Here is a 26,931-nt window from a genome sequence, read left to right as displayed (position 1 = left end):
AAACCTCTGCCCCATCTTCCACCCATCCACATATTGTCAGGGCGTCCTGCTGCAGAGGTCACCTGCCACTAACACTTCATGCACACAACAGCTCACACGACAATAACTCCATCAAACATCTCAAACATTTCACAGGACAGTTTGATCCCGGAATTGGCTGGATTGTTTTCTAATGGGTGCCTGAGTGGTAAAGCAGTACTTGCAGGGTGGGGAGCTGGTGAGGGATTGTGTTCTCGTCACTGTTTGGTCGAGGTACCAAGGAGGGAGGGGGGAACACTAATTGTTGCACACTTAATAGACTCTTGTCCCAGCTCCCTCACCCACTGCCTAAACCAACACAGAGAGTACCAACAATGATTGTTTGGATTTGGTCATCACAAACTGGAAGAAAAAGTGAAGGAAAGGCAAAATAAAAAAGAACAGCTTTTTAAGGCACGTTCATAATAAATTAAAACACTGCAAAGTCAAGTGCTGCTAAGAGATGCATGACTACAATAATTCATTGTTTTTGGTTTGGCTTGTAAATGGCCTCCATCTGGTCCTAAAAAAGTGTTGCATGCCCAAGAACAAGAAACAGACCAGAGCATCTACATGAAATATGCATCATGAAGCCTCAGGTCCTCACGATATGTCTAAGGTAATCATTGCTCACTAACCAAGAAGCTTTGGTTATTAGACAGTAATTTACAGTACTAACACAAATATATATTTTCATTTACATGTACAGTATATCTAAAATAGTTGTAGACATTCATTGTTTAGAAATGTGTCTTTTGTTTATCACAGTGAAGGTTAGTTAGGAGTTAGTTGGCTGCATTTTTGCTACCACATAAAACAAATAATACAAATGCTTCAAGTCACAGGACTTTATGGACATCTTTCCTCTTATTCGATGTCTTTTCTGTTGAAACTGAATACTGGGGTGGGGTAAGTAAACTGAGGGAGTTTTAAATGTGTAAAACAACAGTATATCAGTTGATAGATAGATAGATAGATAGATAGATAGATAGATAGATAGATAGATATCTATCAACTGATATACTAGATAGATATAGATATATAGATAGATGTATACTTTATTCATCCCCAGGGGGAAATTTGTTTGTAGCAGCAGCAAATTAAGTATACAGTCAAATAAAAATATTAAGTACGGAAAATGCACAATATATACAATACAATAAAATAACAGTGCAGAACTTATTCAATTTAAAGAAAATAAAGTAATAAAAAAATGCACTGTATATACAATAAAACAAAATGGTATTAAACTAACTAAGTAGGAAAACTAAACTAAACAGTAGTGCAAAAGATCGCCAACAGCAGTTTAGCGGTGTTATAGTCATTTGAAGGAAGATTTGGCCAGAGGTGATTTATTATAGAGTGTTATAGTTGAGGGCAGGAATGTTCTCCTGTACCTGTCCTTATGACGGTGGAGCTGGATCAGTCTGTTGGAGAAAGTGCCCCGCTGTCCCTGCAGTAGGTGGTGGAGAGGGTGATCCGGGTTATCCAATATGGATAATAGTTGGACTGTACAATGTTAATCTGCACCTCCTGTAGGAAAGTAAGCAGCAGTTTATACATGCAGATAACATGTCAATGATGCCTCCCAAAAACAAAAAAGCAGCTCCTTTCAATTAAACACTTATGCCGCATGCAGGCAAGGACTTTTACAACTCAGTTTTTGGCTTTTTTATGTTGTTTGTGTGGCACAAAAAATGTCACAAGGAGTTTGTTAGGTCTCAAATTGCAGCAATAACTGAATGGCATTAACCGGTAGTATGTAACCCTGATTGCTATTTTAGGGGGAAAAAACTCTATATGACATGATATCAGGAATATTCTGAGACTGTGCTGCTACAAGGTGAGCCTGATACCGTTATATGTGTTTTCTCCTTTCAGCCATCCGCGGGTTCTCCCCCCAGCACAAGATCGCCAGCTTTGCGGAGGCCAAGGGCCTAGACCGCATCAACGAGCGCATGCCACCTCGCAAGGACGGGGTGAACCATGTGGGTCACTCCATGGGAAAGATGAATATGTCAGAGGCAAACGGCACGGATGACAACAGCAACATCCAGTGATGTGCTGTCTGAGCCTCAGAACCGTGCAGCTGTTGCGCTGTGCAGCAAGACTTTGCCAAATCGTGAATTCAGGCCTCAGAACAAAGAAATAAACCAGGCCCACAGACAGAACATGAAAATCTGCAGCAAAACTAAAACGGGCGAAAAAAGGTCATTTTTTTCATGACAGTATGTCATTGCACAGTTGGGGGAGGGGGGGTTCACAGCAGAGGGCAGGGATAAGGAGAGGCCAGAAGGCTGCAGCTTGACTGAAAGTGTGGTTGAAAGTTGTTTCTGCCTGTTGTTCCCTTTCTCAGTTCAATTACAGGCTGAATTGATGGGGGGTTGTGTTGTTCTGAGTGCTGACAAGTGTCTGCTCCTTCATCACAGGGCCTGACAGAAGACATAATTGCAGTATCCATGCCACACGAATCATGTTACTGTTTTATAAAGTGTTTACTATATATCACTCACAATTTCACTTAATGAGGAAAAGAATCTTGTTTGCCTACAAGTTTTGTATTAAAAAGTCACACCACTTTGTGAGAAAGAAAGAAAGAAAGAAAGCTAAATGTGGACCTCTTAAAAACGTGCAGCGCAATCTTACCAGTGGAGTTAAATTGCTTTATTTACCTTGTAGTAAGATGCCATCATCCTGTATAGGGGAAAGAGGACAGGGTGCTAAAGCCGCTGCAGTCTGAGATCAAACTCGTCCTTGGGTACGTTTCAATAGTCTCCTTTCCTCTCCTCCCCACATTATCAGTCATCTCCTAGCAAGAAGTAACTTGGAGGGGATGAGGGAAGACAGGGAGGGGATAAAAAGAGCATTTTGAAACTTTGTTTTCACTGTAGGTACTATTTTATCACATATTAAACACCAAGATTCATTCAGAACATCTGAAAATTCCTCCAATAGGAGCACACTAGCCCATATGAAGATGCAACTTGATGAACGTCTGTATGGAATCTCAAAGGTTTATATTTTCATCCAGATCATCCTTAAATTGTTTTTCTTCCTCTCCATTAAACGTTTAAGAAGCATGGCATTTTATCAAGCTATACCTCACACACTTTCTGGAAAGTATACACTTGAGCATCCTCCACTGAAGGAGTCTTTTCTCATCTCCTCTGCATCGCTATGACTGGCAACAAAGCGGCATTAACACCTGTTTCTGGACCACAGAGGGAGAAAGAAGAAGTCATTTTGAACTTTGGGACATGTCCTGCTGTCACACACTACCTGATTATTTCTCACCTGCTTATTGTTAAAGAGCAAGTAAAAGAATACATTAGCGCCCTTTGAGTTATTGCACAATTTGCTGTGCTGCAAATTCAATGAGATTTAATGCCTAAGAGCTAAACAAAGTATTATGTCAGAGGAAGAGGGAAATTCTACAAATTTGTGAATGCATATATTTGAAATATCCTTTATTTAACAACCAAACACCATTGTGTTATTTTGAATAAGCATGCTTAGATCCATCCAGAAAGCGATTTGAAGATGTATCCTAACGAATTTAATTAATTAATGCTTAATTTGAGAACAAATGTGATTTATTTTTCACTGAAATTGATTTTGGATTAGTTTAAAATTATCAAAAGTACTTCCTTCATTAAATCTGAGTGCAGTGTAGACCAGGCATTTGGTTTATTAATCCACCCATATTGCATCAAATTGTGTACATTGCATTTCATTTCTTGTTTTTCCAACCATTTTTCTAATCTAATCTAAATTTACAGTGCAGTACAGTGAAGAACGAGGCCTGAGAACAACTTGACTGACAAAGTGCACCCACACTGTGATCCACATAAAACATCAAATCTAAAGTCCAAATGAAAAGAAACTAAATTATAACAGGAAACATTCTAGTTCTTTCAAAATTAATTGTTAGGGATAGTTGATACCAGTGAAGCCCAAACCTCAAACGACACTTACTATCACATAAATTTCTAGAATTTCCCTTCATACATTAATATTTTTTCTACTTTCTATTTAATGATAAAGGTATGTGAATTAAGGATGGACAGAACGTGATTTTTAACACAGCATCTATGGTATGGAACGCATCAATGCATGCAATTAAGTTCCTAATTGTTACGTGAGATTATAATTGTGATAGTTGTGTTTCAAATAGTAAACTTGAATTATTTTATTTTTGAATTACATTTGTAGTTTTATTTGTTTTGTTTTATAAATTTTATAAATAGGCTTCCTTTGATTGTTTTTGTCCATTTTTTTATTCTGTTATTTATTACCACTGCTTTTAATTTTATATTGATTTCTTGTATGCAGAGATGCCCTTCTAAGGTGTGAAGCCTTGTGTTTATTTTTTTCTGTTGTACTGATGTACAGAAAATGTTCAATAGTGTGAATGACTATAATCTCAGTGAAAAGCAACTTTCAGGCTGCCAAAGCATGATAGCATGGTTTTCAGATGTAAATGAATCGGACACTAAGAAAATCACTTGTCGCACTTACGTTTAACAGGAAACATTGTACTCTGGTTATATTTACTGCTGATATTATTATTGTTACAAATTAGCTTATGGTTATTTTCCTTCCTCTGTTTCTGGTTCTTGTATGGTCTACATGCATATTTCAACAAACAAATATAATGGATTTTATCTTGCAACATTTTTTATTATCTATGGAAATATGTTTTGGCATTTGACTTCCTAAATGATACACACATTGTAAGCATGCCCTATGGGACAAATCACATTTTTTTACTCTTGAATAAAATATGCATGAACAAAAAATGTGTTGCATAGTTTCTAACTCACTGACGGATATATTAATGCTATAGTTGCAACTTTTACCATGACTTACATCACGGTACAACCCCTCAAAACTAATTACATGCCTTACTTGTGTACAATATAGCCAACCAAGAATATTTACTACACTTAAGGTTTATTATCAAAATCATTACACTACAGTCTGTTACATCTAAATTTAGATGTGGCTAAACATCTCAATTGGTACAGAAACGTTTACAATTTGTCATTTTATGTAATGTTACCATAATCCATATTTGCTAAATGTGCAGTTTTATTGGTTGGTTGGTTAAAAAGATCCATAACATACATTAACTGTTCATTCTGCTGTCAAAGGCAGAAATCTACTACTTGATTGATAAAAAAACAACAACAACAAAAACACTATTTTGTATTTAGCCCTCCCTCATTGGCACTTGAGTAAGTATGCCTTTAAATGAAAGACCTTGAATGCTGCAGCATCACTCCACACCTGCTGATGTTGCTCAACCTACTGGGTTTCCGTGGTACCATTAGGTAATGGACAGGAAAAGCAATATGATGGACAAAACAAATTGCGAACTTGCAAACAAACTACTACTAAGTAGTAACTAATTAGTAATTGCCGTTTTGACTCAATATCAGGTCCTTATTTTCCTACACATTCCACAGCTCCCGACACAGGATATGACGTTTTGCCTCCACCTCCTGTCCATCACAGCTCAGGAGGTCCAGTTTAGTTTCACAGTGTGGCCCTTTAAAACACCGCTAAGAAAAGCCAGACAGCAAAGAAACAGCCCATCTTCCAAACCTCCAGCTTTAAATAAAATGGCCCTGCTGCAGGCCTGTTTGCAGCCTGACAGCAACCGCCATCGTCTGCAGATCGGATAATAGTGCGAAGGACTTTTTGAGTGACTGCAGGCTCGCGCCCTAGCTAACGTTACGCAGCTGTCTGAAACCAAAGCTAACCGGGGCTACCTTAACGTTAGCTCTAACGGCTCTCTTTTTTTTGCCCTATGATATTGACGCACATTGCACGGGGGACAGACATCTAGAGGCAGCGACCACCGGACCAGCGATACAACTCCCGTGACCGGTAAAATGGTCAAAGAAGAGGCCGACCGGCTGATAGAGAAGGCGAAGCTGTGTTTACGGTCAGGACGGACGGACCGTGCGCTGCAGCTGCTCTATGAAGCCCAGAATATTTACCCCAGCACCCGGGCCAGAGGTAAAATTAGCTGACGCACATTCTGCAATGGCAGTCCTGACAGGCTAACGTTGGCCAACCAGCCAACTTACCCCCCTTTTGTATGAACAGTCGGACATGTATTTGACAGATTTCACGTTGGGTGCAGTGAATTGCTATTTTTAGAAGTGGAGACAAACGCGAGCCTGCTAGCTTTAATACTTAATGTGTGTGTAGGCTGCATGCTGAGTTTAAGGACTCTTAAGGGCTGCCTTGTCCCCTTTGCGGTTCACTCTGAGGCAGTGCTGTGTTTGGATCTGACTTTGCTTTATCTCGCCCATCATAACCCGGATAAATGAGCTGCGGTAGATTATTATCTGGAGCTCCCTGATCACACCGTGCATGAGGCGGTTAAATGTCACAGGGTCCATTTTACGGCTGTATGCACAGTTAATATCACTCTACTCATCTACTGTATAGATGGAAAGCATGAATAATTATTAATTCAAATGCCTCCACATACAGTATAAGGAATCACTGAATGTTGAGTGTGAAATGTGTGTGAATCAAATACTTTGGCTTTCAACTTATCTGGATCTTAACACCAATGGGACATTTTGGGAGCAGTGTTTTTGACAGCGCCTTCCACCGTCATCAAAACACCAAATAAGTCTTAGAAAAGTGGCGCCATCCCTCCATCAGAGTTTCAGATGTATATCTTCTATGTTAATGAGCATTCAAGCTGTTCTGGAGGCCCTACTATAACTTTTTAATTTGTCATTAATCTGCATGTTAATGGCCAAACCATATACATTTTTGTTGGCCGGTAACATGCATTATATTTGTGATATTCAGGGATACCGACACCTATCATGTTTCAGCTTTCTCCATCATCTCTCCTCATTTCCACCTGACTTGTCAGCTGACCTCAGCCACTGTGTTCTTGTTTGCAGTGCTGATAGATGCCATAGTGAGGAACGGAGGCACCGCTGGTCCACAGGCAAACCACGTCCCACCGCCGTCCGGCTGGGGAGACGAGGACATCAGGAGCAATGAAACGAGTAACGTGGGTGGTGATGAGAAGAAGAGCTACACCGAGGAGCAGCGGCAGGGAGTTCTCAGGTGAGCGGTGACTCTCCAACTCTTTGACGTGTGTTTTTCACTTTGTTCCACTGCAATAGTTCTGGTTTGTGTTTTGACATCCGTTTCGCATTTTTTTTTATTGCAGGATAAAGAATTGCAAAGACTTTTACGAAATCCTCGGTGTTACCAAAAATGCCTGCGAGGAAGATTTGAAGAAGGCGTACAGGAAGTTGGCCCTCAAGTTTCACCCCGACAAGAACTTTGCTCCAGGAGCCACGGATGCTTTCAAAGGTACGAGTTTTGATGGAGGAGGAAGAAGAAAAAAATGCATTAGGTGAATGCAGATATTCTAAAAACAACGAAAAGACAGTTAGTGTATTTATTTTTTTTTACCTGCTGATTTTGCCTGTTCACCAACACAGACAGCAGTTACGGGCAGCCGCTAATAGCTAATTTAGCATAAGTGCACTGCTGCCACTTTGCCAAAATATAAACAAATATAGGCAACAAATAAACAGGGCTCACTTCCTCCAAAACTTAGACCAAGCTGAATACCTGTACTTTATTTTAAGGCGTCATTGGTGCCTATATTCTGCCGACTTATTTAAATGCCACGACCAATTGTTTCCCTCCTCTCCCAACAGCAATAGGCAATGCATATGCAGTGCTGAGCAACCCGGAGAAGAGGCAGCAGTACGATCAATACGGAGATCAATCAGCAGCTTCGAACGCGCCCCAAAACTCCAGCCACAGCCGCCACGGATACTACCGAAGCTTCAACAGAGACTTCGAGGCCGACATTTCCCCCGAGGAACTCTTCAACATCTTCTTTGGAGGAAGATTTCCAACAGGTGGGTGTTTTTGGTTGGAAGTGTTACAGTTTAGGATTGTTATCCACGGTGTTTATTGTGGAAGTGTAGAGGCTAAAGAAGCGTGTATGTGTGTGTGTGTGTGTGTGTGTGTGTGTGTGTGTGTCTCTCTGCAGGAAACATCCACGTGTACACCAACCAGGGAGCCTCCTACTCTCAGTTCTATCAGCCTCGTCGTCGACGCGCTTATGAGAGGCGCGAGGAGGTGGTGGAGGAGAACCAGAGTCAGGTCAGTGACTCACAAAAACATGAAGACAAATCCCCGTTTAGCAATTACAGTATTATGTTGCCGTCTTATATGGCTATGATCTAATCATTAACATGCACTGGAGAAATGGAACTTTTTGGGAATGCATTTTTTTTAGCATGGCTGCATCTTCCTAGTGATCGTTTCCCCCATACTGATTAGTTTCACGTCATTCATTTACTTCCCTCATAACTGCCTTACTTGCTACGTGGTATGCTCTAAAGACAACACTGTACTGTTCCGGTGTGAATCAGTGCAGCCTACATGCAGGATCATATGCGTTGTAATCTGTGCTGATTTATTTTTATCTTCCCACAGAACACCTTCACAGCACTGCTGCAGCTTCTCCCTGTGCTGGTGCTTATCCTCATATCAGTGTTTACTCAGATGATGGCCACTAACCCGCCCTACAGTCTCTTCTATAAGCCGTGAGTCTGTGGAACCTTACAACAAGTAGACATTTGAGCAAACCCCCGGGTTCGACGGCGGCATTTCACTGAATACATTTTAATGATGTTTTGGGGGGTTTTCAGGGCCATGGGGCTGGTGGTGTCCAGGGAAACGCAGCACATGGGTGTACCGTACTATGTGGATAAAAGTTTTGAGAAGGAATACCGCGGAGCTGCGCTGGATGAACTCGAGAAAACTATTGAGAGCGACTATATCGAACACCTGCAGAACAGCTGCTGGAAAGAGAAACAGCAAAGTAAGCGAGCAGCTCATTGGGCTTAAACGGGGAGTGTTTTTTTTTTTTTGTTACAGTGCAGCTATCACTGATTTCTATAATGCTGAAATCTTCATTTATATTAAATCTTTTAGATCATTTTCTAGCCAGAGCCTCAAATCACATTGCATCCTTGGAAAGGTGCAGTAATTTGGGAAATATCCTCAATTACTTTCTGGCTGGAAATTGGGTGATAACATTGATACTACTCTCATATCTGTACTTTATATATCAGGCTGCAGCTGGGAGCAGTAACCTTGAGTCTCTGCTGGTTGCCTGGCAACTAGTCCTACCTAAGAAATACTCCGGCACACATCCCCGCATAGAATCGCAAATTATGTTTTTGTAAAACAGGATATAGTGTGTTGGGATCTTTAGAGGTGGTACACAGGTCGTTTTTTTCATTTTCCCCATCCGTTTCCAGTCTTTATGCTAAGCTAAGCTAAGCTAACTGGCTGCTGGCTGTAGCTTCATATTTACCATACAGACATGAGAGTGGTATTGTTCTTTTCATCCAACTCTCTGCCAGAAAGCTAAGATGTATATTTTCCAAAATGTGGCACTATTCTTTTAAGTGCAGAAAGCTATGATAAACCATTGTGATGCATCTTTCTTTTGGCGCTCTGTTCTCCTCTGCAGAATCAGACTTGGCGAACCTCGGACAACTGTACCGAGACGAGCGGTTGAAGCAGAAGGCCGAGTCGATGAGGCTGGACAACTGTGACAAACTGCACCGATTGGTTGGCCGTCAGAGAGGCAAATGAGGACCGCTTGAGAGGAGAACACGTTTCTTTACAGACTTTACAAAAATGCATTTTATTAAAAGTGTGTAATTTATCCAATCCGGCCACTTTGTAAAGAAATCTCTTTTAGGTATACAGCGCAGTCGGTGGGAGATTATGCCACTGGAAACAATGTGCCTTCTCTCCTCTTCGATGGTAGAAAATAAGAGTTGCATTGTTAGCTGCGGTGGCAGCAGCAGCAGCGTCAAGTGCAGACTCGCTGTGGCAGTGTGTATGATGTCTCGGAGCCTTTAAACTTTCTTATAGAAATGGCATGACGTAAGGGGTCTCCCTTTGGGGTTATGAAGGCAGTAGTATGTTCACTCATACACGTTCTATTCGTTTAGGTTTTGTAGCTTACCTGTATTTATTTTCTTTCATGTTTTTGTGTCCTTGCTGAAATTTTAGGTGTTATTTAATAGTCAATGGAGTGATTGTTGCCCGAGCATCTTGGCTCATCTTTTTTTTTCTGTAGGAAGTAATACAATACAGTGACTAATATAGTACTGTAGTCTTTGGACAAATCTGAGAGCTTCTGTACTGTGAAATAACAGATATTTATTATTACAACACTGACTAATCAGATTTACTGTGGTTGATCAGGCAATGTGTCCTCTGGGACTATAGCAATAGGAGGCACATGTCGGTTAAATTTAACAAATCTTGACAACATTTTTCTGATTGTGTGATCGTAAAAAGGTTGCACTTGCCAAAAAAATGAGCGGCCTCCTACTGTAGAGCTTCCTGCTGCTCCTACTGCTCGCACAGGCGTTTATTACGCTGGTCATTAAGCTTCCACTCAGGAAGTCGTTTGGTACTTCAGCTGCAGGCATATGTTTGAGGTTTAGGAGTGAGAAAGGACTGTTGTGTGTCGCAAAAAGTTTGTCATTTTTTGATTTGTCACAAGCGAAGAGCCCATTCACAGTCCTGCACAACGTTCTGGTGTACCTGGCAGGTGTGAGAAGCTCGACTGTGAGCAACATCTGTGAGGTCGCTTGGGCTTCATTAGCATGCAATACCTTCTTTTCCCAAACCATGCAGAAGCTTACATTATTTAGTTTCGTATTAGAATACTATTTGGCCCATGTTTTATACATGTTTTATAAATTCTGTACCTTTTTTTTCATTTATACTGATGTTTTATAAACAATCATTTTGTTCTCATCTCCAACAGAATTATCGGTTTAAATTGTTTTAATCGGACGCTAACCTTGTGGAGGTGTTAACTTTAATTCTTTATACCAACCACAGATGATTTATTTAAACCCTAAACAGACACTGATACTTGTTTCTGTGCACTAAGACTGCCAAACTGCCTTAGCTGTTCTCACATAATATTCAGGTTCTTCTCGAGCACTTTTAAGTTAAAGTTCAATCCTGTGTTCCCTCTTGTTACTGTTGCATGCATCCCAGTGAGAGAGTGTGTGTGTGTTATTAGTTACGTATTTATTTTTCAGCAACCACATCTTCATGACTACTGACACAGTAAATGTTAATTGACTAGAATATTCAGGTCCACACTGTAACTCAAAACATGTAAAAACCTTGACTGTGATACGCAAAAATCAGGTTTTGGTATCAGTCGGGGTCGTAGTACATCTGTGCAACACCGCAGAATTCAGTTTTCAGCCAAATATACCTGGAAAATTAAAGATGTAATCAGAGTATGTTTTGGCCCGTCTGGTTTGTTCATTTATGATTTGGTGGTGGTTTGACTCTTTGAATGCTTCATTTGTTTGACTTGTTGCATGTACAACTTGAGATAGTATCAAACTTTTTTTCTGTTTGACTCTAAATATGAGCTATAATTAATATCTGGTTACTACTGTTGATGCCAGTTACAGATGTCTGGATTTAACAGACATGGAAAAGCCTTTGTTTACATAAGTCAGTGGACATAGTCGTAGTGAAAACATCAACACGATGTATTTGTATGCTCAACAGAAATGAGCAAGCAGACAACAGCAACAGTGTGACATCTTGTACATGAGTTGGCTTTGACTCAATAAAAGCTTTGAATACATTAGATCGATGAGGCCAATTTACATAACACTGAACTAATGACATTGCTATGTAACAACAGATTCTTGGAAACACAACACTGTGTAACTTATTTATAATGGAATGCTACTCTTAGCTGCTTTTTTGCCATGTGGCCTTGAGCTCATTCCTGATCAAATCTGCATGCTTTTCCCTACTGACACACAGTGCACTAAACATCAGTGTCATGAATTAGGCAAGGCAGACTTTTAAATACAAAAAACAAGAAATATGGCTATTAAATGATAACAATTTAAATTTTCCCACTGGAAGTCACTGATTTCGATTGGACGGCTCTTAAGCAGCAAGGTTTCAGCAAACTTTAATGCTGTGTCGCTGCTGTGGCGTGTTTTGTGAATCGTGGAAAACGTTGATGCCAAATCAAGCTTAACATAGTGGAATGAGGGCTTTTTATGAAGTTTTATTGTTTATTTTAAAGTCCACAAAACATTTTAATAACGGGACGTTTTCTCAAAAATACTGAAAATGACACAGAATATGCATGTTGATACTGTTTCACTGGAAGTGCACCCTTAATAAAATCAATGCATCACAAACAATACAGCCATATTTTAAAATGATCTGAGAGTTTTTTAAATTAGTAAACTAGAAAAAAATTCAAATGACTTGAAATTAGCATGTACCCCTCACCCCATGATCCTTCTCAACTTCTTGCTAAGTCAGACTCTTTGGCCTCTGGTTTTACATTGCATCACCAACATGGTATGTTTCTAAAAATCAACCATACTAATTTGAAGTAAAACCAGGTCTGGTCACCAATTTGTCGGCTAGGAGTTCACAATACAACCTGATGTAATTCAGAGCAGGCTAAGTCTAAGTGATCTGCAGCTGCATCTATGCAAGGTTTGACCTTTTCTTCCTGCCCCATTGTAATCTGGGATTATACAGTTTATAATCCATGTCTGTATGGCTGTCTCAGAGGAAATGAGCTTCTCCATATTACAGTATCCATTTCACCTGGAGTGCAAATAAAGGTTACGCTGCATTTTATGCAGAGTGGGAATCTGTGCAACTGACAGGATACGTTCAGCCTTGTGGTTTCACGTCTTTCAATTCAACCCTGGAACACTATTGGATAAAATTGTCATACTGGATGTTCATTTCTTCATCTTGATGTCAGCTTCTATGGCACAACGGCGCCCCCTGGTGCCTCCATCCTGCAGTCGAAGAGAGGAAGAAACCTATTAGACCGCCTGCCTTCACTCGTGTGACAGAAGACACACCAGTGTTTCACTGTTCAAACAAGTTCATCTTCAAGATGCATGAGTCACAAATGTCAGCCAAATACCCTGTTTGCTGAGCTCTATATGAATGAGTTTTCTTTTGTTTTGATTATACAACAATGTTTTTAATGTCCGCTTCAGGAAAAAAAGACAAGAAAGTAAGGGGAAGTTTTAAAGACTGTAGGATGGGTACTTACAAACAGAGAAAGAAGGAAGGCAGGAGAGGACATGGAGACAGTGTCCTGTAAGAGGAAAATGATGCATATCAGCGCTGCGACACAAAAGTGCATCGAAAGTCTCAAAAGAAGGCAAAATAATGCCAACAAAGATACAGAACAGAAACTATTCAGCAGAAGGAAAGGTTGAAATAAGCTTTAACAGAATATATAATTATATATAGGTATATCGTCTTGTGGCCATTTCAAATGTTTACTATTCATTTCCTCGCTGCACTGCAATTGCACTAATTATCCACATCAGATATTTTTTAAAGAAACATGCCAGCATGTCAAGCTCATTAGCTAAATACAACATATACATACAGTATATACTTGTCAACCATTTTTCAAAGCATAGGATGATGTTTTACAATCATCTCCTACCTTCTAGTCAACTTCTGGTTCTAGTTAACATCAGAACGCTATGCAACATCAACATTCATCACTTAAAACTTCAGATCAGGTCATTTGTGATGAAATATATGATATTTAGGAGGATTGTGCTGCAGCTACTTCAACAGCCAACTAGATGCTTAGGTCACAATGGAAGGAAAGTGAAAAATAACTCTAACTCTGACTAACTGGAAAATCTTCTTTATTTCACCAACATGTTTCCGGCACAGGTTGAAAAAACTAAAAATGTTGTTTTGTCAAAGTTACGTTATTTGGGCATGGTAATGTAGCTGTAATGTAGTTGTTTTGAAAATGCTTCGTTTCTGTAATCAATTCATGTACAAATCTCCAACGTAAACATCAGCAGTTTTTCTCTCAGTCACATTATCATCAACATCAATAATGCAAATAAAGGTGACTAAATATTAATTGTGATTCATCGGGTCAATTATCCGCCAGTTCATGTTCATACTGTCGTGTAATTATTGGTAAACAATAGCTTTCTTGAAGGTAGAATATCAATGTACAAAACTTACTGTATGCTTTGGTAAATAGTTGTCAGTAATAGTCTTTACATTATTGCATTATTACATTATTGCCTACCATTTTCCAAAGCATAGATGTTATGTTCTAAAACAAATGTATTGCTTTCCAGTCAACCATTGGCTTGAAACTTGTTTGAGATACATTCAGCAATCACCACAGTGAACAATGTATTGTCTTTTTATACTAATACAAATATAGTAATGCATTCAAAGATAAGGTATTGCATTCTTTAACTGATGCCATAAGATGAACAATAAATAACTTGTGACATTGGTGGATTGTTGCATTAAAAAAAAAAAAAGTAGACTTTTGACAAAAACATTTTTACTTGAATGTTTCAAGTTTCAAGTTGATTGTGATAGCATTTGAAACCAATGGCTACCTGAAAGGATATCACTCTAAAAACTAATGTCATGCTTTGGAAAATGACAGGCAGATCTACTTTTTTTCTACTTTTAAGTCAGCCTGTTGTCTCACCCTTGTCTCTTCTTCTGTACTCTCTGCTTTTGTCAAAATTCTAGTGAAGCACCTTGTCAGTAGAGTCCTGTTTGCGTGTGCTCTCACGACCCCTCAGGCTTTTGGCGCTGATACCAGACTCTGATGTCTCCATGATGAGCTGGGTAGCCAGAAACTGCTGGATCTGCTCCAGGACATCACGCTGCATCTCCAGAGCCATGTGGTACACGTCATGATCCAGGCTGTTGTACATGACGGCATTCTGAAACATCAGCATGATGTCCCTCTGGAACTCAGCGGTGTTCCGTATCAAACCGGTCTCAATGCTCTTTTTTATGGCGGCAAGGTCCATGGGCCTATAGAAGTGAAGAGCAAAGAGGGGGTTAGGGTGGCGTTCAATGTCAATAATCCACTGTCATCCAGCAAAAACAAGGTTGTTTTTCTTTGTGTCTGAAAAGTTTATTATTGTGTGACGTAAGATTTTCACTCTGCACGAGCAATATGACAAGTAACCACAATAACAACTATCAGTGAATTGAAAATAGGCATAAAATATGACCACAACAAACATGTCCTGTGCTTACCTCTGCACAATACTGTGGTACCCAGGTGCAATTTCATCAGTTACTGGCTGCAGGAAGACATTTGCATACCTACAACAGATTCACATAAATCACATCTAATTCACAAATGATACAACATATGACATATTTTAGAGGCTGATCATCAGGAGCTAGGGTTAATGTTTGGAGTCATAATCTGACCTGTGATTGGCCGCTGCACGCCACACCAGCATAATGGCTTTCTTCCAGATCTTGTGAGCCTGTAGAGCTTCATGGTCCTCACTGCACACAGAACTGCCCAACAATGGTATGTATGGAAGGTATACAAACAGATAGGTCATTATAACCAAGCAGAACCTGATCTGCAGCATGACGCAGCAAGAATTTGCCCGTGTGTGTGAGTATGCGTTTCACTCACAACAGTGACGAGGTGGGGCTGCTGGGGATGGAGTCCGCGGTCGTGTGGAGCTGTAGAGACGAGGAGGCCGTGTGGAGGCTGTACCCGTCCTCACTCTCGCTGGCCGCAGGCTCGAGCTCCATCTCGCCGTCTGGCTCCGACAAGAATCCCTCCACCCCATCGGCCTCTTCGTCTCCACACACTTCTGGCCCGTTGAACTCCCGGTACACTTTATTCCCTGAGGCATTCTCTCCTCCCCCAACACTTATTCCATCCTCCGCTTTCATCCCCTGCAAAGACGGAGAAAGATGCAGAGATTCAAACAGAGCTTACAGTGCAGGAATACTGTGGAACTACGCATTATCTGCATTTCATTACAAGCAACATGTTCGCTTTGTCCTCGTTGGGTGCTATACCTTGCGGTGCCTTTCTGTCAGTGGGCTATCTTCTAATACTGAGTCTGCCAAGATAATAAAGATAGTACAGATGAATAATAAGAAGGAAATGGTTATGCAAAATGCATAGTTGCATGCCAGGTGCATGTTCTGAACCAAGTGAATACTAGTATTGATGCATATAGGTGTGCATACCTCCATGGGGTTTTTCAGGTCTTTGCTGTGCCCACTTCTCCCTCTCACATTTTAGAGTAACATCCAATGAAATTTGGCATTTCTGGTGCGCCAACACTCCAGTCTCTCTCATTGCCTCAGGCTGTGGAGGTGCTCCAGTGTGGCAGTGCTCCAAACTCTTTGAGCTGCGTGAGGATGAGGAGGTGTGAGGAAGGCCCCTTAGTCCCTTGGGGAATGTTGCCAGACCGCTATCTTGACTGTTGCTCAGAGAGGAGAGTGAAGCTGAAGTCTCACCCTGAACTTCTAACGCTTCTGTCTTCCTCTCCGAGCTACTGTGAAGAGACAAGGACTGATGGACCCCTGTGGGCACTGCGGGATGAGACTCATGGGGCTGGAGAGGCCCAGGCTCCCAGGCACCAGACAAAGCATGGTCGTTCTCCTCACACAGTGACAGCGCAGCTTCAACTGCAGCTGCATCCAAAGCCTCTGCAGTCACATCTGTCTGTAGAAGAAGAGATATGACTCTTGATCTTAAAGAAGAATTGAGCTATTAAACTAATTTTTTAATAGTTTGCCACGTCCTGTCTAGTAAATCTCAGAAGTGATGTTGGTGAGTCAACTATTGTCATAACTCACTAGATTGACGACCAAAATAAAAAAAAAACACATTGTAAAATTTTAAATTTTAAAACCTCAAGCAGGCATTATTTATCACAAATAATGCCGTGAAAATATGTAGGACTTTTCACCTTGTCCTCAATGATGGCGATAATGTCCCCCACCGTCTTCAGGTCCAGCTCATCCACCATGTAGGACACGGTCACATCCTCCTCACTGAGCTCGGCCACCTTATCCCCTGCAGAGATAGGCTGGCATCCAGGGGGCAAAGACGGCACCATCACATCCACCTCTGCACACAAACAACAACCGATTTTCAACAACATTTTTAAATTAGCAGGAGCAGTTTGTAAAAACATTCATTTTCTATTTCTACTTCACAGAATACCTAGCTCAAGCTTTATCATTTGCTTGTATTTAAATATGAACCACAATGAATCTTTGTAGTGTATACAGTAGTGTATACAAAAGAGTATAGTTGACGTTTTTAGTATCACAAGTATGTTTTTCCTTCAATGTATAAAATTGTGCACATGACACATTATTAATAAAATGAGACTTGTGACATCTCATTGCACAATAAATTAATCCTTAAGTCTACTTTTGCAATTTAATGACTACAGTTAACAATCTTAGGTCTAACATCAAATTATTCTCAAGCTACAAAGAATACGACATTAAGGATGCAAGGAGGTTTTAGCGTGTGGATTGAGCTCTGAGTGGTCTGGGTCAAAGCGGACAGACCTGTATTTGCTGAGGCAGTAGAGTCAACAGACACAGGAGTGGCAGCAGAGAGAGGAGCACTGGAGGCTGAGTCTGCACTGACCATGAAACCTAACGGGGCAGAAAACTGGGCGGGACCTGCCTCCAGGAGACGCGACAACATCGGGGCACCTGCCATGCAAGCGTTCATAAACATGAACACACAGAGTGCAGAGTGCAGACAAAGGAGCGGAGGCTTTCGGTTAGCCAGTGTATGAGCAAACAGCTTAGACAACAGCACTTTTATATAGAAAGCACACATCCATTTAGGATTCAAGGAGAAAAGATAACACATATGAAACAGCTTCCTACATAGTTATCATTTGTGCCAAAGGGGATTCTACTAAATATCATCTTGATTTAGATGACATCTTATTTCAATCAATTATTTTGTGAGATGTTCTTTTTTTTTTTTTTTTTACTTTTACATGAAATTTCTGTTGATCAGTGTAAAGAACATCATGAACACAAATCAAACACTGCATCTGTACCTGTTGCCTGAGTGAGAGGTTGGCTAGGTGGAGCCAGCTGCAAGTCATGTGCTCCTGTCATATTAGCAGTGGTCACGTCCCCCTCCCCAATCTGGGATGTAAACGCATACATGCATGTCAAACATTTTGCCAGTTATCTTGTACATAAAGTGCACATCAAGTATACTGCATCATTTCTTTCATAAATAATACAAATTTATAGCTGAATGTCTTTGTGATATTTCTACAATTTGATTGGAACCCCTGTGCAAATATTTATACAAAGAGCCCTAAAGGCAGCACTGCATGTCAGAGCAGAAATGTTACCAGAGGAATGTGAGGAGGCAAAGAGCTAGTAAAGGATCAACTTATTCTGACACAATGGGATTTCACAAGAGCACAGTTGGCTTCATAAAAATGGAAATGAAAAAAACAAGCTGGTCAATTCCAGGAGGTAACTGTCCAGCAACCATTCCAGAAGAACCTTGGCAAGGACTGGCTGAACGACAGCTCCTTGGCTGCAGTGGAAATTCATGCCACACGGAACCACTGATGACATCTGACAAAAAGCTTGGAGGTAAAAAAAAAGTAAATGACAGCAAACTGGAAGCAAAAGCAGGTTGCATGTTTGCAGTTTGCAAAAAGGTGCCTGAGAAACCAACCGTTGAACTCTTCAGCTACAATGCAGAGAGACATGACACTTAAAACAAACCAAGACAGTTAGAGCATTAAAAAACAAATGCAAAATATATTTAGTGATGTGTTAACTCTCAAATGATACACACATTTTATTTTTTTTCCCAAGTCAAATCATTTCAAGAAAGCAAAACAAAATGATTTCCTGACTAAATGTACTGTTTCAGTTGTACAGCCTCTTAGACCTTTAAGGATAGAAAGAACTGTTTTCCAAAAACAGTAAAGTTGTTTCCAAAACCAATAAAGTTGTTAATGCTTCAGAGTGAATTTGACCACAGATAGAAGTAATAACAGGACAAAAAAAACATATTCAGAACACAGCAATGGTCTTAAACAGGACTACGATTGACCAAAGACAACACCTGAACCCCGTTCAAAAAAGAGTGGAATTAACTGAAGACAGTTATTCACAAAAGCACCCCATCCAACTTTACCAATCTACGGACACTGAGATGTCCTGAGGTGTTTAAAAACCAACACATTACAATGCAATACATTTGCAAAATATGACTAAAGGCTTTACGCAACTGGCAAAACAAACCACAACTTCCAAAACCACAAAAACAAAAAAAAGATTAAATAGTTCCTAAACGCACAGTATCTCTACAAAGAATGAGATGAAGATGGGGTGCCCTGCAGACTTGAACATATTAATTAGAGAGCTTGGCACTGTTGGCATAACACAGTAAGTCCCCTCCACATACCAGTCTGGAATTTGTGGCCAAGATACTGCCTTTCTTCAGTAACTCTGACAGGAGTGGAGATGGTGGGGGTGTGGCTTTCAGGCCCAGGAGCTTCTTTTGGGTGGGATCATCCAGAAGTGACCCGGGGCTGATGTCATCACTTCCTGGTCCAGAAGACTCAGCAATTGTCATTAATCTGGCTGATCCTGAAGCCTGGAGCCAGAGAGATAGAAACGTGGCGTCATATTTCCATACCAATTGAATCATGCTTTCATTGATCAACTCTGATTGAGTCTCTAATATGTAGGAATGGTCAAAATGATTACACTCTTTTGTGATATATAATTCTATTCTATTATTATTTTAATTGTTTCTATACCTTACAGCAGTGATGGCAAGTTACTTCAGTTAAAAATATGCAGCATATTATATGTATAATATTAATTATGTCTTTAACCAGCACAAACGAGAGAAAATACAGAGAAATACAGATTATTAACATTAGCATTACACCTTATAAAAATACCAGCAAACGTTTTTTAAATGTCTCACGCAAAAATATGCTAATTGAAAAGTAGGGCAAAGCTTGAATACTTTTGAACCTACGGTGACTTACATTCTTTGTCAATGCAAGATCCAGGGTCAAACACTCGAGTGGGTCACCTGGTGAGAACTCCTGGCTCGGGGAGCTGCAGCCTGAGGGCGAATGTGTAGCGATGCCGGGCTCTCGCTTAGATGTGTTCTTTGCCACCTGTCTGGCTGGAAGAGGGAGGGGCAGCATAGAGAGGATTACCTTATCAGTCACACAAAAGCTGATGTTCAATTTCATTTTTTGCCCCCCCCCCCACAAGAAAAATGTGCCATGGCTATCCTTCTTTTGCATGCTAGCAGCATGGCTCTACTGTGGTAGGGTAAATAAAACAAAAACTGAGGCTGTTTCACCTGCACAATTGTACTTAATATTATTTCCAGAAGTAATATTGTTTATGGAGAATCATTAACATTACTGAAACATAATTCTACAACGATGTTGTGCCCCCCCGCCAAAAAAAATACCCACTAAAAGTGAAGGATATACCCTGATAAGCAGCATTTGTGTTTTTTCTTTTCAACTCTGCTTCCTTCTCCTCCAGTTTCTTCTTCCTGACAGACACACATAAGATACACACACATTTATTTTGCTTGTTTGTGGGGAGAGTCTAATGTCTAAGCTTTACAAACATTAAAAGAGATGTACTGTGTGATTGTTTAAACAGGACAGATAGAAAGTGTGTTGCTTCTTACTGCAGAATGTCTGCCCATAACTCTTCTAGTTTGGAATCTAGACGTCCTGCTTGAATCAGTTCAGCTTCTCTCTTCAGCTTCCTATGAAAACAGCAGCGCATCAACCAATCTCATTGATCCTAACTACTAAGATGTTTTCACAACGACAGTGATGTCTTCTTGCTGTTAAAAGTTAAACTTGTATACCTGTGCTTCTCCTGTGTTTCTTTGATCAGCTTTTTTAGTGCATCAATCCTTTCAGCTGTCAGCCTACGGACTATCACGTCCTCCACCGTCTCCACCACTTCACCTCTCTCACCGCGCTTCCGCCTGAAGGCAACAAATGCAGTTAGTTGAAGACATTGTTTTCTGAGACTGTCAATGCATGTGTCAAACGTATAAAGCTATGTAATCTACTTTAGCTTGCAAGTCTACAAAAGTAAAAGTCACTGAGGCACTCACTTTGGGGCCTCTGTTGTTTCCAGGAGCTCAGAGTACTTGGAGGCACAGTGCTGTGAAGAGCCAAAGAAGAAGACAGAACAGCTTTGTGATAGCACAAAATAAAATGTGGCAAAAGCACTGCAGAGGTCATGAATTTGGTCATTGCGGTAGAGTGAGCTCGGATTTTTGTCACACCTTTTGAGAGAACCAGTCAGGTGGTCGGCCGGGTTCTGCGAATGGTTTGATGGCTCGACTGACGGATACCCTGTTGAGATGAAGAAACTTTGTAAGATGATCAAAAATGAAATACACATTCAAGACTTTAAGTCCAAAACATGCTACTGTTCTATTTTGTTTTATTGTAGTCTTAAAACATTTTTATTTTCTTCTTCCAGCTATTAATTCTTATATATCTATTTTGTCCATTTGTTTATTATTACTATTTTTTGGAAGTATTTTAGTTGTAAATTCATGTAAAATGTATGCTAAATTAAGGCCAGCATGCACTGGGCAACACCATGGACAGTATGGCAGCTAAAGACAAGGTTAGTTCATCTTATTTGCATCACTCTGGACTGTGAGAGAAAACAACAGCAACCATCATTTCAAGCACACCTGAGGGGCCACCCATATTGACAATATATAACCTTAAAAGGTAAAAGGACAAAGTAAAAGGATACATGTGTAAACAAAACTGCCACAACATATTTATACCTGTTCAAACTGCGAATGTCTATGCATGACTATATCATAGACCACTGACACACAACAAAGAAGCATTGGTAATAGTTTTAGCCTAAAGGGGCAATACAAGAGCAGCAGCACAGTATACCAGTTCTGGTCTCCACTCTTCATGACAGATGTGGCCAAACACAGCTTCTCCCTCACCGACCATGGCTCTGTTGGTCCGATGACAAGTAGCTTGTGTTCTGCAGATGTGGAGGGAAAATGGACAAAAGCATGATGCGTGCTTTATATAGTTCATGTTTAACTGCTTGCCTGCTGTAGTTCTCAGGCCTGGTATGGCCACTACAATTAATCTCTTGAAGCTTGGCTTCATTCTTATGCTACCTAAAACCTGCCCACCATGCAGTTCGCACGTAACTGCGTTGGAATCAGCGTGCAAAAAGCCACCATCAGTGTCAACAGAGCTGTCAACTGTCCAATGACAGCGATTAATCCTCGCAGGCTGCAGGAGCTGAGGGTGCCGTGCAAGGAAGTTCGTAGTGATAACATCAACAGCACGGACACACTCTCCCCGCTAACGGATAGCATGCAATGACATTTTCTATGTGCCGACGTTACTCACTTCCAAACCCGTTTGCCATCTTCCTGTCATCCCGACATCCCATACATCTCGGTGGATGGAAACCCGGCAATAAACACGACACTGGCGAGATCCGCACACGACATGCATCAAATTATGGACGTCAACATCAATGCATGTTACGTTACAGGGCTGTTGAGGCTTCCACGATTTTTTCTTTCTAACGTTAGCTCAAATGCTACTCTCAGCAAGGAGTCGAAACAGAACGGTCTTGACCGTTGGTCTCTACGGAGTGTGTGCTACCCAAGAAAACGGCCATGCGAGGAAATGTAGCTTACTGTAACGTTATGTATCACTGTGGCTGTAGAAGTGTTCGTACACGCCCACCACAGGAGCGTAATGAGGGTAACACCCGGGGAGCTTTTCTGTCCTCAGCTAAATCACTTGTTCTAGAGTTTCATACAAAGATGCCCCCTTTCGTGTTGCTGTAGAATAACACGAGTAATCATAATACATCATAATTTATCTTTGAGCCTAAAATGTAGAGGGATATATGATGCCACTAGAGTGAAAACCTGGAACCAGCAAGTGTTCATACTTTGCCAGTTATGACTGATATTATTATGACATTGGAACGTTACATGTATTATAAAACCACTATAGCAAATTACACGTATATTACATTTATATGGAAGATTTAAGATGCCAAACAAAGGAATATTAAGTGAGATACAATACACGTTCGTATATGTATTTTTATTTGATTTTTGTCATAATTAAGTTAAAAACAAGTTAAACTGACTTTTTTTGTCAAACAAAATGCTCTTTTTTTAAAATTGTGACATGACTTTTCAATGCCTGATTTAAAAAAGAATCAGAACAGAGAAAAAGAAGGTAATAATATTTCCAGTAATCACCTGTAAATGCTGTTCTCTGGGCTTTTTCATAATACAGACGAGGCTGTCACACTTTGAGCAGCAGGAGCAACAGACTAGAAAAACTGGTTTACAGCCCGTATGATGCGGAAAGAAGGGGTATCATCTTTAAACATATTGCAATATATGTGTTTTTTGCATTTGGCCTCTTCCTGCATGCTGGCTCTCCCTTTTATGAACAACTGCTGTAGAGTTGCCTGTTCTTTTCTAATTTGCAATCCCACATTGAAGCTTTAATTGGCCAATAGGCAATGGTCTGAACAACAGGGAAGTATTTGCATTTCCCTGTAATTATACCAGAATAGATCATTTGTATTTTTAAACTGATATACCAGAGTATTTATTTGGTATTGTGTAGATTTGCTTATAAGGAAATAAAGTATAGCTGAAGACAGATGTCTTTAAATGTTAACACTAAATGTTAAACATGTGTACTTGATGGGATATGCAGACACTTCCCCCTCCTCTCAGGTTTCATGGATGATGCGGCGTCTGTCATAAATGAATCATACGAGAGAGGAGACATGCTGGCTGGCTTAGGATGGATGGATGGCTTTAGAGTTTGTACTTGTCAAGCGTATATAACAACATTAAGTTCTAACTAAGTAGGACTGCAAAATCTGAACATCCCCACTTGGTTTATAACACAACACACTGGGCAAATTATGTTTTTGGGTCCTTGGTGAAAGAGGACAGAGCACCTTCTACTCATGAGGTCCAGTATCTTCCACAGAAAGAGACCAATTACTACAGGGAAACAAATGTTAATGAGGCACTTGACATTTAACTCCATAGCACTGCCTCTTCGCCCCCCTGCTGCTGTGTGGAATAACTGTCAGCTCTACAGGAAGGACTGGCAGCATGGTAGAGGATAGGCATGAGACCAATAATCCTGCTGTCGGAAAAAACTCACACCTTGACAAAGACTCAATCACTCACCTTGCAAACTTAGTGCTGAATATACTGCATGTTATCCAGCGTGTGTAGCATATTTGTTGTAAGAAAGCATTAGGCTATTAAATTGTTTTGTTTTTATAAGACCCTCTTTAAACACATTATTACTTGAATCATTGTGCATTTAGAGTCATTCCTTACTGCTGTTATACTGTAAATCTGCACAAAGCTCCAGGTAACTTTGTCAGAGAATCCCCAACAGGTAATATCTGGTTATATCCTACAGCTAAAGTCAGAGAATACAAAAAGAACATGTTTGCTGAAGGCAAGATAATGTGTTACACTGTAAAAGCACATGAAACACAAATGCATGTTGATGACTTCTGGAGGACTGTCATTTTCGGATTCCAACATTCAACACTGTCACATAATAAACTTGTTATGAATACTGATTACTTATTATTGATTATTCCTGGTCAGTGCACCCAAAATGAATGCACTCAGTAAACATATATCCAAATATTACAGATTTGATATTTGTCCAAGAGTGCATTGCAAGTAGGAAAATCAATTAAAGTCATGGAAAACAATGTATTCTCCTGAGAGCTTCCTCATCATAGTCTAAAGCTTTTTCATGTTGCTGTCAGGTGGTATGAGTTTTTTCATCCCTTTATATTAAATACACGATTAGCAATTTAAATTGTATCCCTTTTTAAAAACAATATTTAATGTTCCATCTCGCAGCACAAGCTCCTCTATCACCTCAGGTAAGCGAGTGATAGAGACTCTAGAGATGAAGGTCACACCACATGTTGCCTTTAACTGCTGCACTGAGCTCATCCTGGGGGCAGATCCACAGCTAGTTATTTGAAGGAGGGAACCTATTGAAGCCTCCCTCCTCATCTTTGCCATTAATCTCACTTCATTTGTTACTGTAAGTTGGTGTGGTGGACCCAGTTGGAAACAAGCGGACTTTCCTTCTAGGAGCCCAACGGTCGCTGTTGGTCTTGTGGTGAGTGGCGTTGTGATTATTGTGAGTTAGGATACATGTTGAAAAAAATATATATATTTTTGTACTGATTCATGGAAACAGCTTGTATCAGACCACATATCTCTACATGTGTGTGCTGATATTGGCAGCATATTGCAGAAGTATGAATTCAATTAGTGTGTATAAACAATTTGTATTGATATAATGGACTAATTGATTTCACGCCCACAGACACAGACAAAATAAATAGTCTTTTGTTGCTGAGTAATGATGCTTTTTTTCATTTACTGCTATCTTAAAGCAATTTAAGGCAGATTTCTTATGTAAGTATGGCAGAACCTGAGCATCATAATAGCAGCAGATTAATAGCATTGACAGCAACTCTCTACACCTGCAGTTTAGGATAAAACTATTCTGAAAGAGCAACTAGTTAATGTTAATGTTTTTACTCTTACATGTATTTACATGCCCAGCTAGCGGATGCCCTCCCCTGGGGAGGCTGCTCTGCCTCCCCTCCCTCCCAAGCCCTCCTCCTCTGAGACCCTCCCTGTGCCACTTGCAGCTGAGACCCAGGGAGCAGAATTAACAAGCAAATTGAAACTGACTCCATGGCACACCTTCAACAACTGTGTTTGCACTTTAAAAGTGTCTCATGTTTGTATTATATCAGTGATGCATGTGAATATGTCTTGTCTGATGAGTCAACATTGATGGTTTGCTCCAGGCTGACTGACTTTAGTTGGAAAGAGGCAGGATGTCCAACAACATGGCCAAGATTGCAGATGCTCGAAAGACGGTAGAACAACTGAAGCTGGAGGTCAACATAGAGAGGATGATGGTGAGTCAGCACATTATGTAAGTCATGATGATGGACAAGTTAAGAAACCGCTTTAGATTGTTAATTGTGGCAGCATGTTTTATAATGAATGAATGAAAATGCTCTTCTCACTTCCCAGGGTCTCAAAAGAGTTTTAATTTAATGTATATTTAAATGAACATCAATTTCTAATCTTGAACTTTCCAAATAGCAGTTCACCTTTAACAGATAACATTTTTTTTTAACAATTAAATACAATTTGCTTCCTTTCCATAACTGATATCAGTTTTTACTCGTTTGATTGATGCAGGAAAAATGTTTTCTTTTAGTGTTTAATCAATGGTAAAAATAAAATAAAATAAGGAATAATAGAATTTAAAATGTTTTTTTATCCTCTTCCCCTCCACATTTCGACACACACACACAACTTTTCTTTTTACAGATATCCAAAGCAGCAGCTGATCTGATGGCCTACTGTGAAGCTCATGCCAAAGAGGACCCCCTGGTGACACCAGTACTTTCCTCTGAGAACCCGTTTCGAGAGAAGAAATTATTCTGTGAAATACTATAACCCCCACAAGATAAATGATAGATGTCTTAGATATTTTAATTTATGAATTCAACTTCAGCTGTAATGACAAACAACATGAACACTTTTATTTTATAGAATTCTTTTTTGTAATTAAAGTAGCTCTTTGGTGACTAACTCTACCTGAGGAATGATCATTTGACAATGACAACAATAAAGATTTATCAAAAGTGGGTGCAAAGTTCATTTAGACAGGCCGGCACTGCTGCCTCTCCTTCTGCACACAAATTGTATCTGAGTTTATATATTAACTCAACAGTATAGTTCTCATTTTGGCTTTTCTGTTGAAGACAGAAGACTCATTTTAAGATATTAAAAGGCAAAATAAAGTTGCACCCAGTTTGCTGTGCTCTAAATATATTCGACATGAAAAA

At 40.1% G+C, this 26,931-nt stretch overlaps 4 protein-coding genes across 10 annotated transcripts in view; 3 read left to right on the top strand and 1 right to left on the bottom strand.

Annotated features, from left to right (window-relative positions):
• ppp3ca (protein phosphatase 3, catalytic subunit, alpha isozyme) overlaps window positions 1-4,805 on the top strand; it is a 28,114-nt gene extending 23,309 nt beyond the window's left edge. For both annotated transcript variants that reach the window (XM_068715825.1, XM_068715824.1), the window contains one exon: window positions 1,900-4,805. In XM_068715825.1, the coding sequence (XP_068571926.1) occupies window positions 1,900-2,078 (179 nt within the window). In that variant the 3' untranslated portion in view covers window positions 2,079-4,805. The remainder of the gene's footprint in view (window positions 1-1,899) is intronic.
• A 715-nt stretch (window positions 4,806-5,520) lies between these two features.
• On the top strand, window positions 5,521-11,370 carry dnajc18 (DnaJ (Hsp40) homolog, subfamily C, member 18). Its single transcript, XM_068715823.1, has 8 exons — window positions 5,521-6,042; window positions 6,954-7,122; window positions 7,229-7,374; window positions 7,728-7,934; window positions 8,069-8,181; window positions 8,518-8,627; window positions 8,733-8,905; window positions 9,563-11,370. The coding sequence occupies exons 1-8, from the start codon at window positions 5,916-5,918 to the stop codon at window positions 9,685-9,687; spliced, it is 1,170 nt and encodes a 389-aa protein (XP_068571924.1). The 5' UTR covers window positions 5,521-5,915; the 3' UTR covers window positions 9,688-11,370.
• Window positions 11,371-12,150: 780 nt separating this feature from the next.
• Window positions 12,151-22,756, bottom strand: brd8a (bromodomain containing 8a). Of its 6 annotated transcripts, none has more exons than XM_068715818.1 (20): window positions 22,374-22,756; window positions 21,897-21,993; window positions 21,260-21,329; window positions 21,086-21,135; window positions 20,831-20,953; window positions 20,645-20,725; window positions 20,439-20,503; window positions 19,977-20,119; window positions 19,382-19,573; window positions 18,003-18,093; window positions 17,494-17,643; window positions 16,881-17,041; window positions 16,153-16,633; window positions 15,979-16,022; window positions 15,584-15,852; window positions 15,367-15,459; window positions 15,187-15,255; window positions 14,676-14,958; window positions 13,187-13,231; window positions 12,151-12,923 (listed from the first exon to the last, which is right to left on the bottom strand). In XM_068715818.1, exons 1-20 carry the CDS (start codon window positions 22,414-22,416, stop codon window positions 12,864-12,866), a joined length of 2,610 nt encoding a protein of 869 aa, XP_068571919.1. In that variant the 5' UTR covers window positions 22,417-22,756; the 3' UTR covers window positions 12,151-12,863. The 6 variants fall into 6 exon arrangements, 5 of the variants coding, with proteins under 5 accessions (XP_068571919.1, XP_068571920.1, XP_068571921.1 ...); XR_011103440.1 differs by having other exon boundaries at window positions 12,882-12,923; window positions 14,624-14,958; XM_068715819.1 differs by lacking the exon at window positions 13,187-13,231.
• Window positions 22,757-25,112: 2,356 nt separating this feature from the next.
• Window positions 25,113-26,599, top strand: gng8 (guanine nucleotide binding protein (G protein), gamma 8). The gene is made up of 3 exons (XM_068716475.1): window positions 25,113-25,172; window positions 25,876-25,989; window positions 26,411-26,599. The coding sequence occupies exons 2-3, from the start codon at window positions 25,906-25,908 to the stop codon at window positions 26,537-26,539; spliced, it is 213 nt and encodes a 70-aa protein (XP_068572576.1). The 5' UTR covers window positions 25,113-25,172; window positions 25,876-25,905; the 3' UTR covers window positions 26,540-26,599.
• The last annotated feature ends 332 nt before the right edge of the window (window positions 26,600-26,931 follow it).

The sequence above is a fragment of the Cebidichthys violaceus genome, unplaced genomic scaffold, assembly GCF_023349555.1.
Source record: "Cebidichthys violaceus isolate CVI_PGR_0920_01 unplaced genomic scaffold, fCebVio1.0.p SCAF_20, whole genome shotgun sequence".
In the NCBI taxonomy this organism is placed as follows: domain Eukaryota; kingdom Metazoa; phylum Chordata; class Actinopteri; order Perciformes; family Stichaeidae; genus Cebidichthys; species Cebidichthys violaceus.
This window is presented reverse-complemented; position numbering and strand designations above follow the sequence as displayed.

Coding starts and splice junctions, on each gene's coding strand:
- gng8 (XM_068716475.1), top strand. CDS start 25,906: ATGTCCAACAACATGGCCAAGATTGCAGATGCTCGAAAGACGGTAGAA. Junction 25,990..26,410: donor TCAACATAGAGAGGATGATG/GTGAGTCAGCAC, acceptor TTCTTTTTACAG/ATATCCAAAGCAGCAGCTGA.
- brd8a (XM_068715818.1), bottom strand. CDS start 22,416: ATGGGATGTCGGGATGACAGGAAGATGGCAAACGGGTTTGGAA. Junction 21,136..21,259: donor CTGACTGGTTCTCTCAAAAG/GTGTGACAAAAA, acceptor GGCTCTTCACAG/CACTGTGCCTCCAAGTACTC. Junction 20,120..20,438: donor CACAAATGCTGCTTATCAGG/GTATATCCTTCA, acceptor TCCCTCTTCCAG/CCAGACAGGTGGCAAAGAAC.
- dnajc18 (XM_068715823.1), top strand. CDS start 5,916: ATGGTCAAAGAAGAGGCCGACCGGCTGATAGAGAAGGCGAAGCTGTGT. Junction 7,123..7,228: donor CAGCGGCAGGGAGTTCTCAG/GTGAGCGGTGAC, acceptor TTTTTATTGCAG/GATAAAGAATTGCAAAGACT. Junction 8,182..8,517: donor TGGAGGAGAACCAGAGTCAG/GTCAGTGACTCA, acceptor ATCTTCCCACAG/AACACCTTCACAGCACTGCT.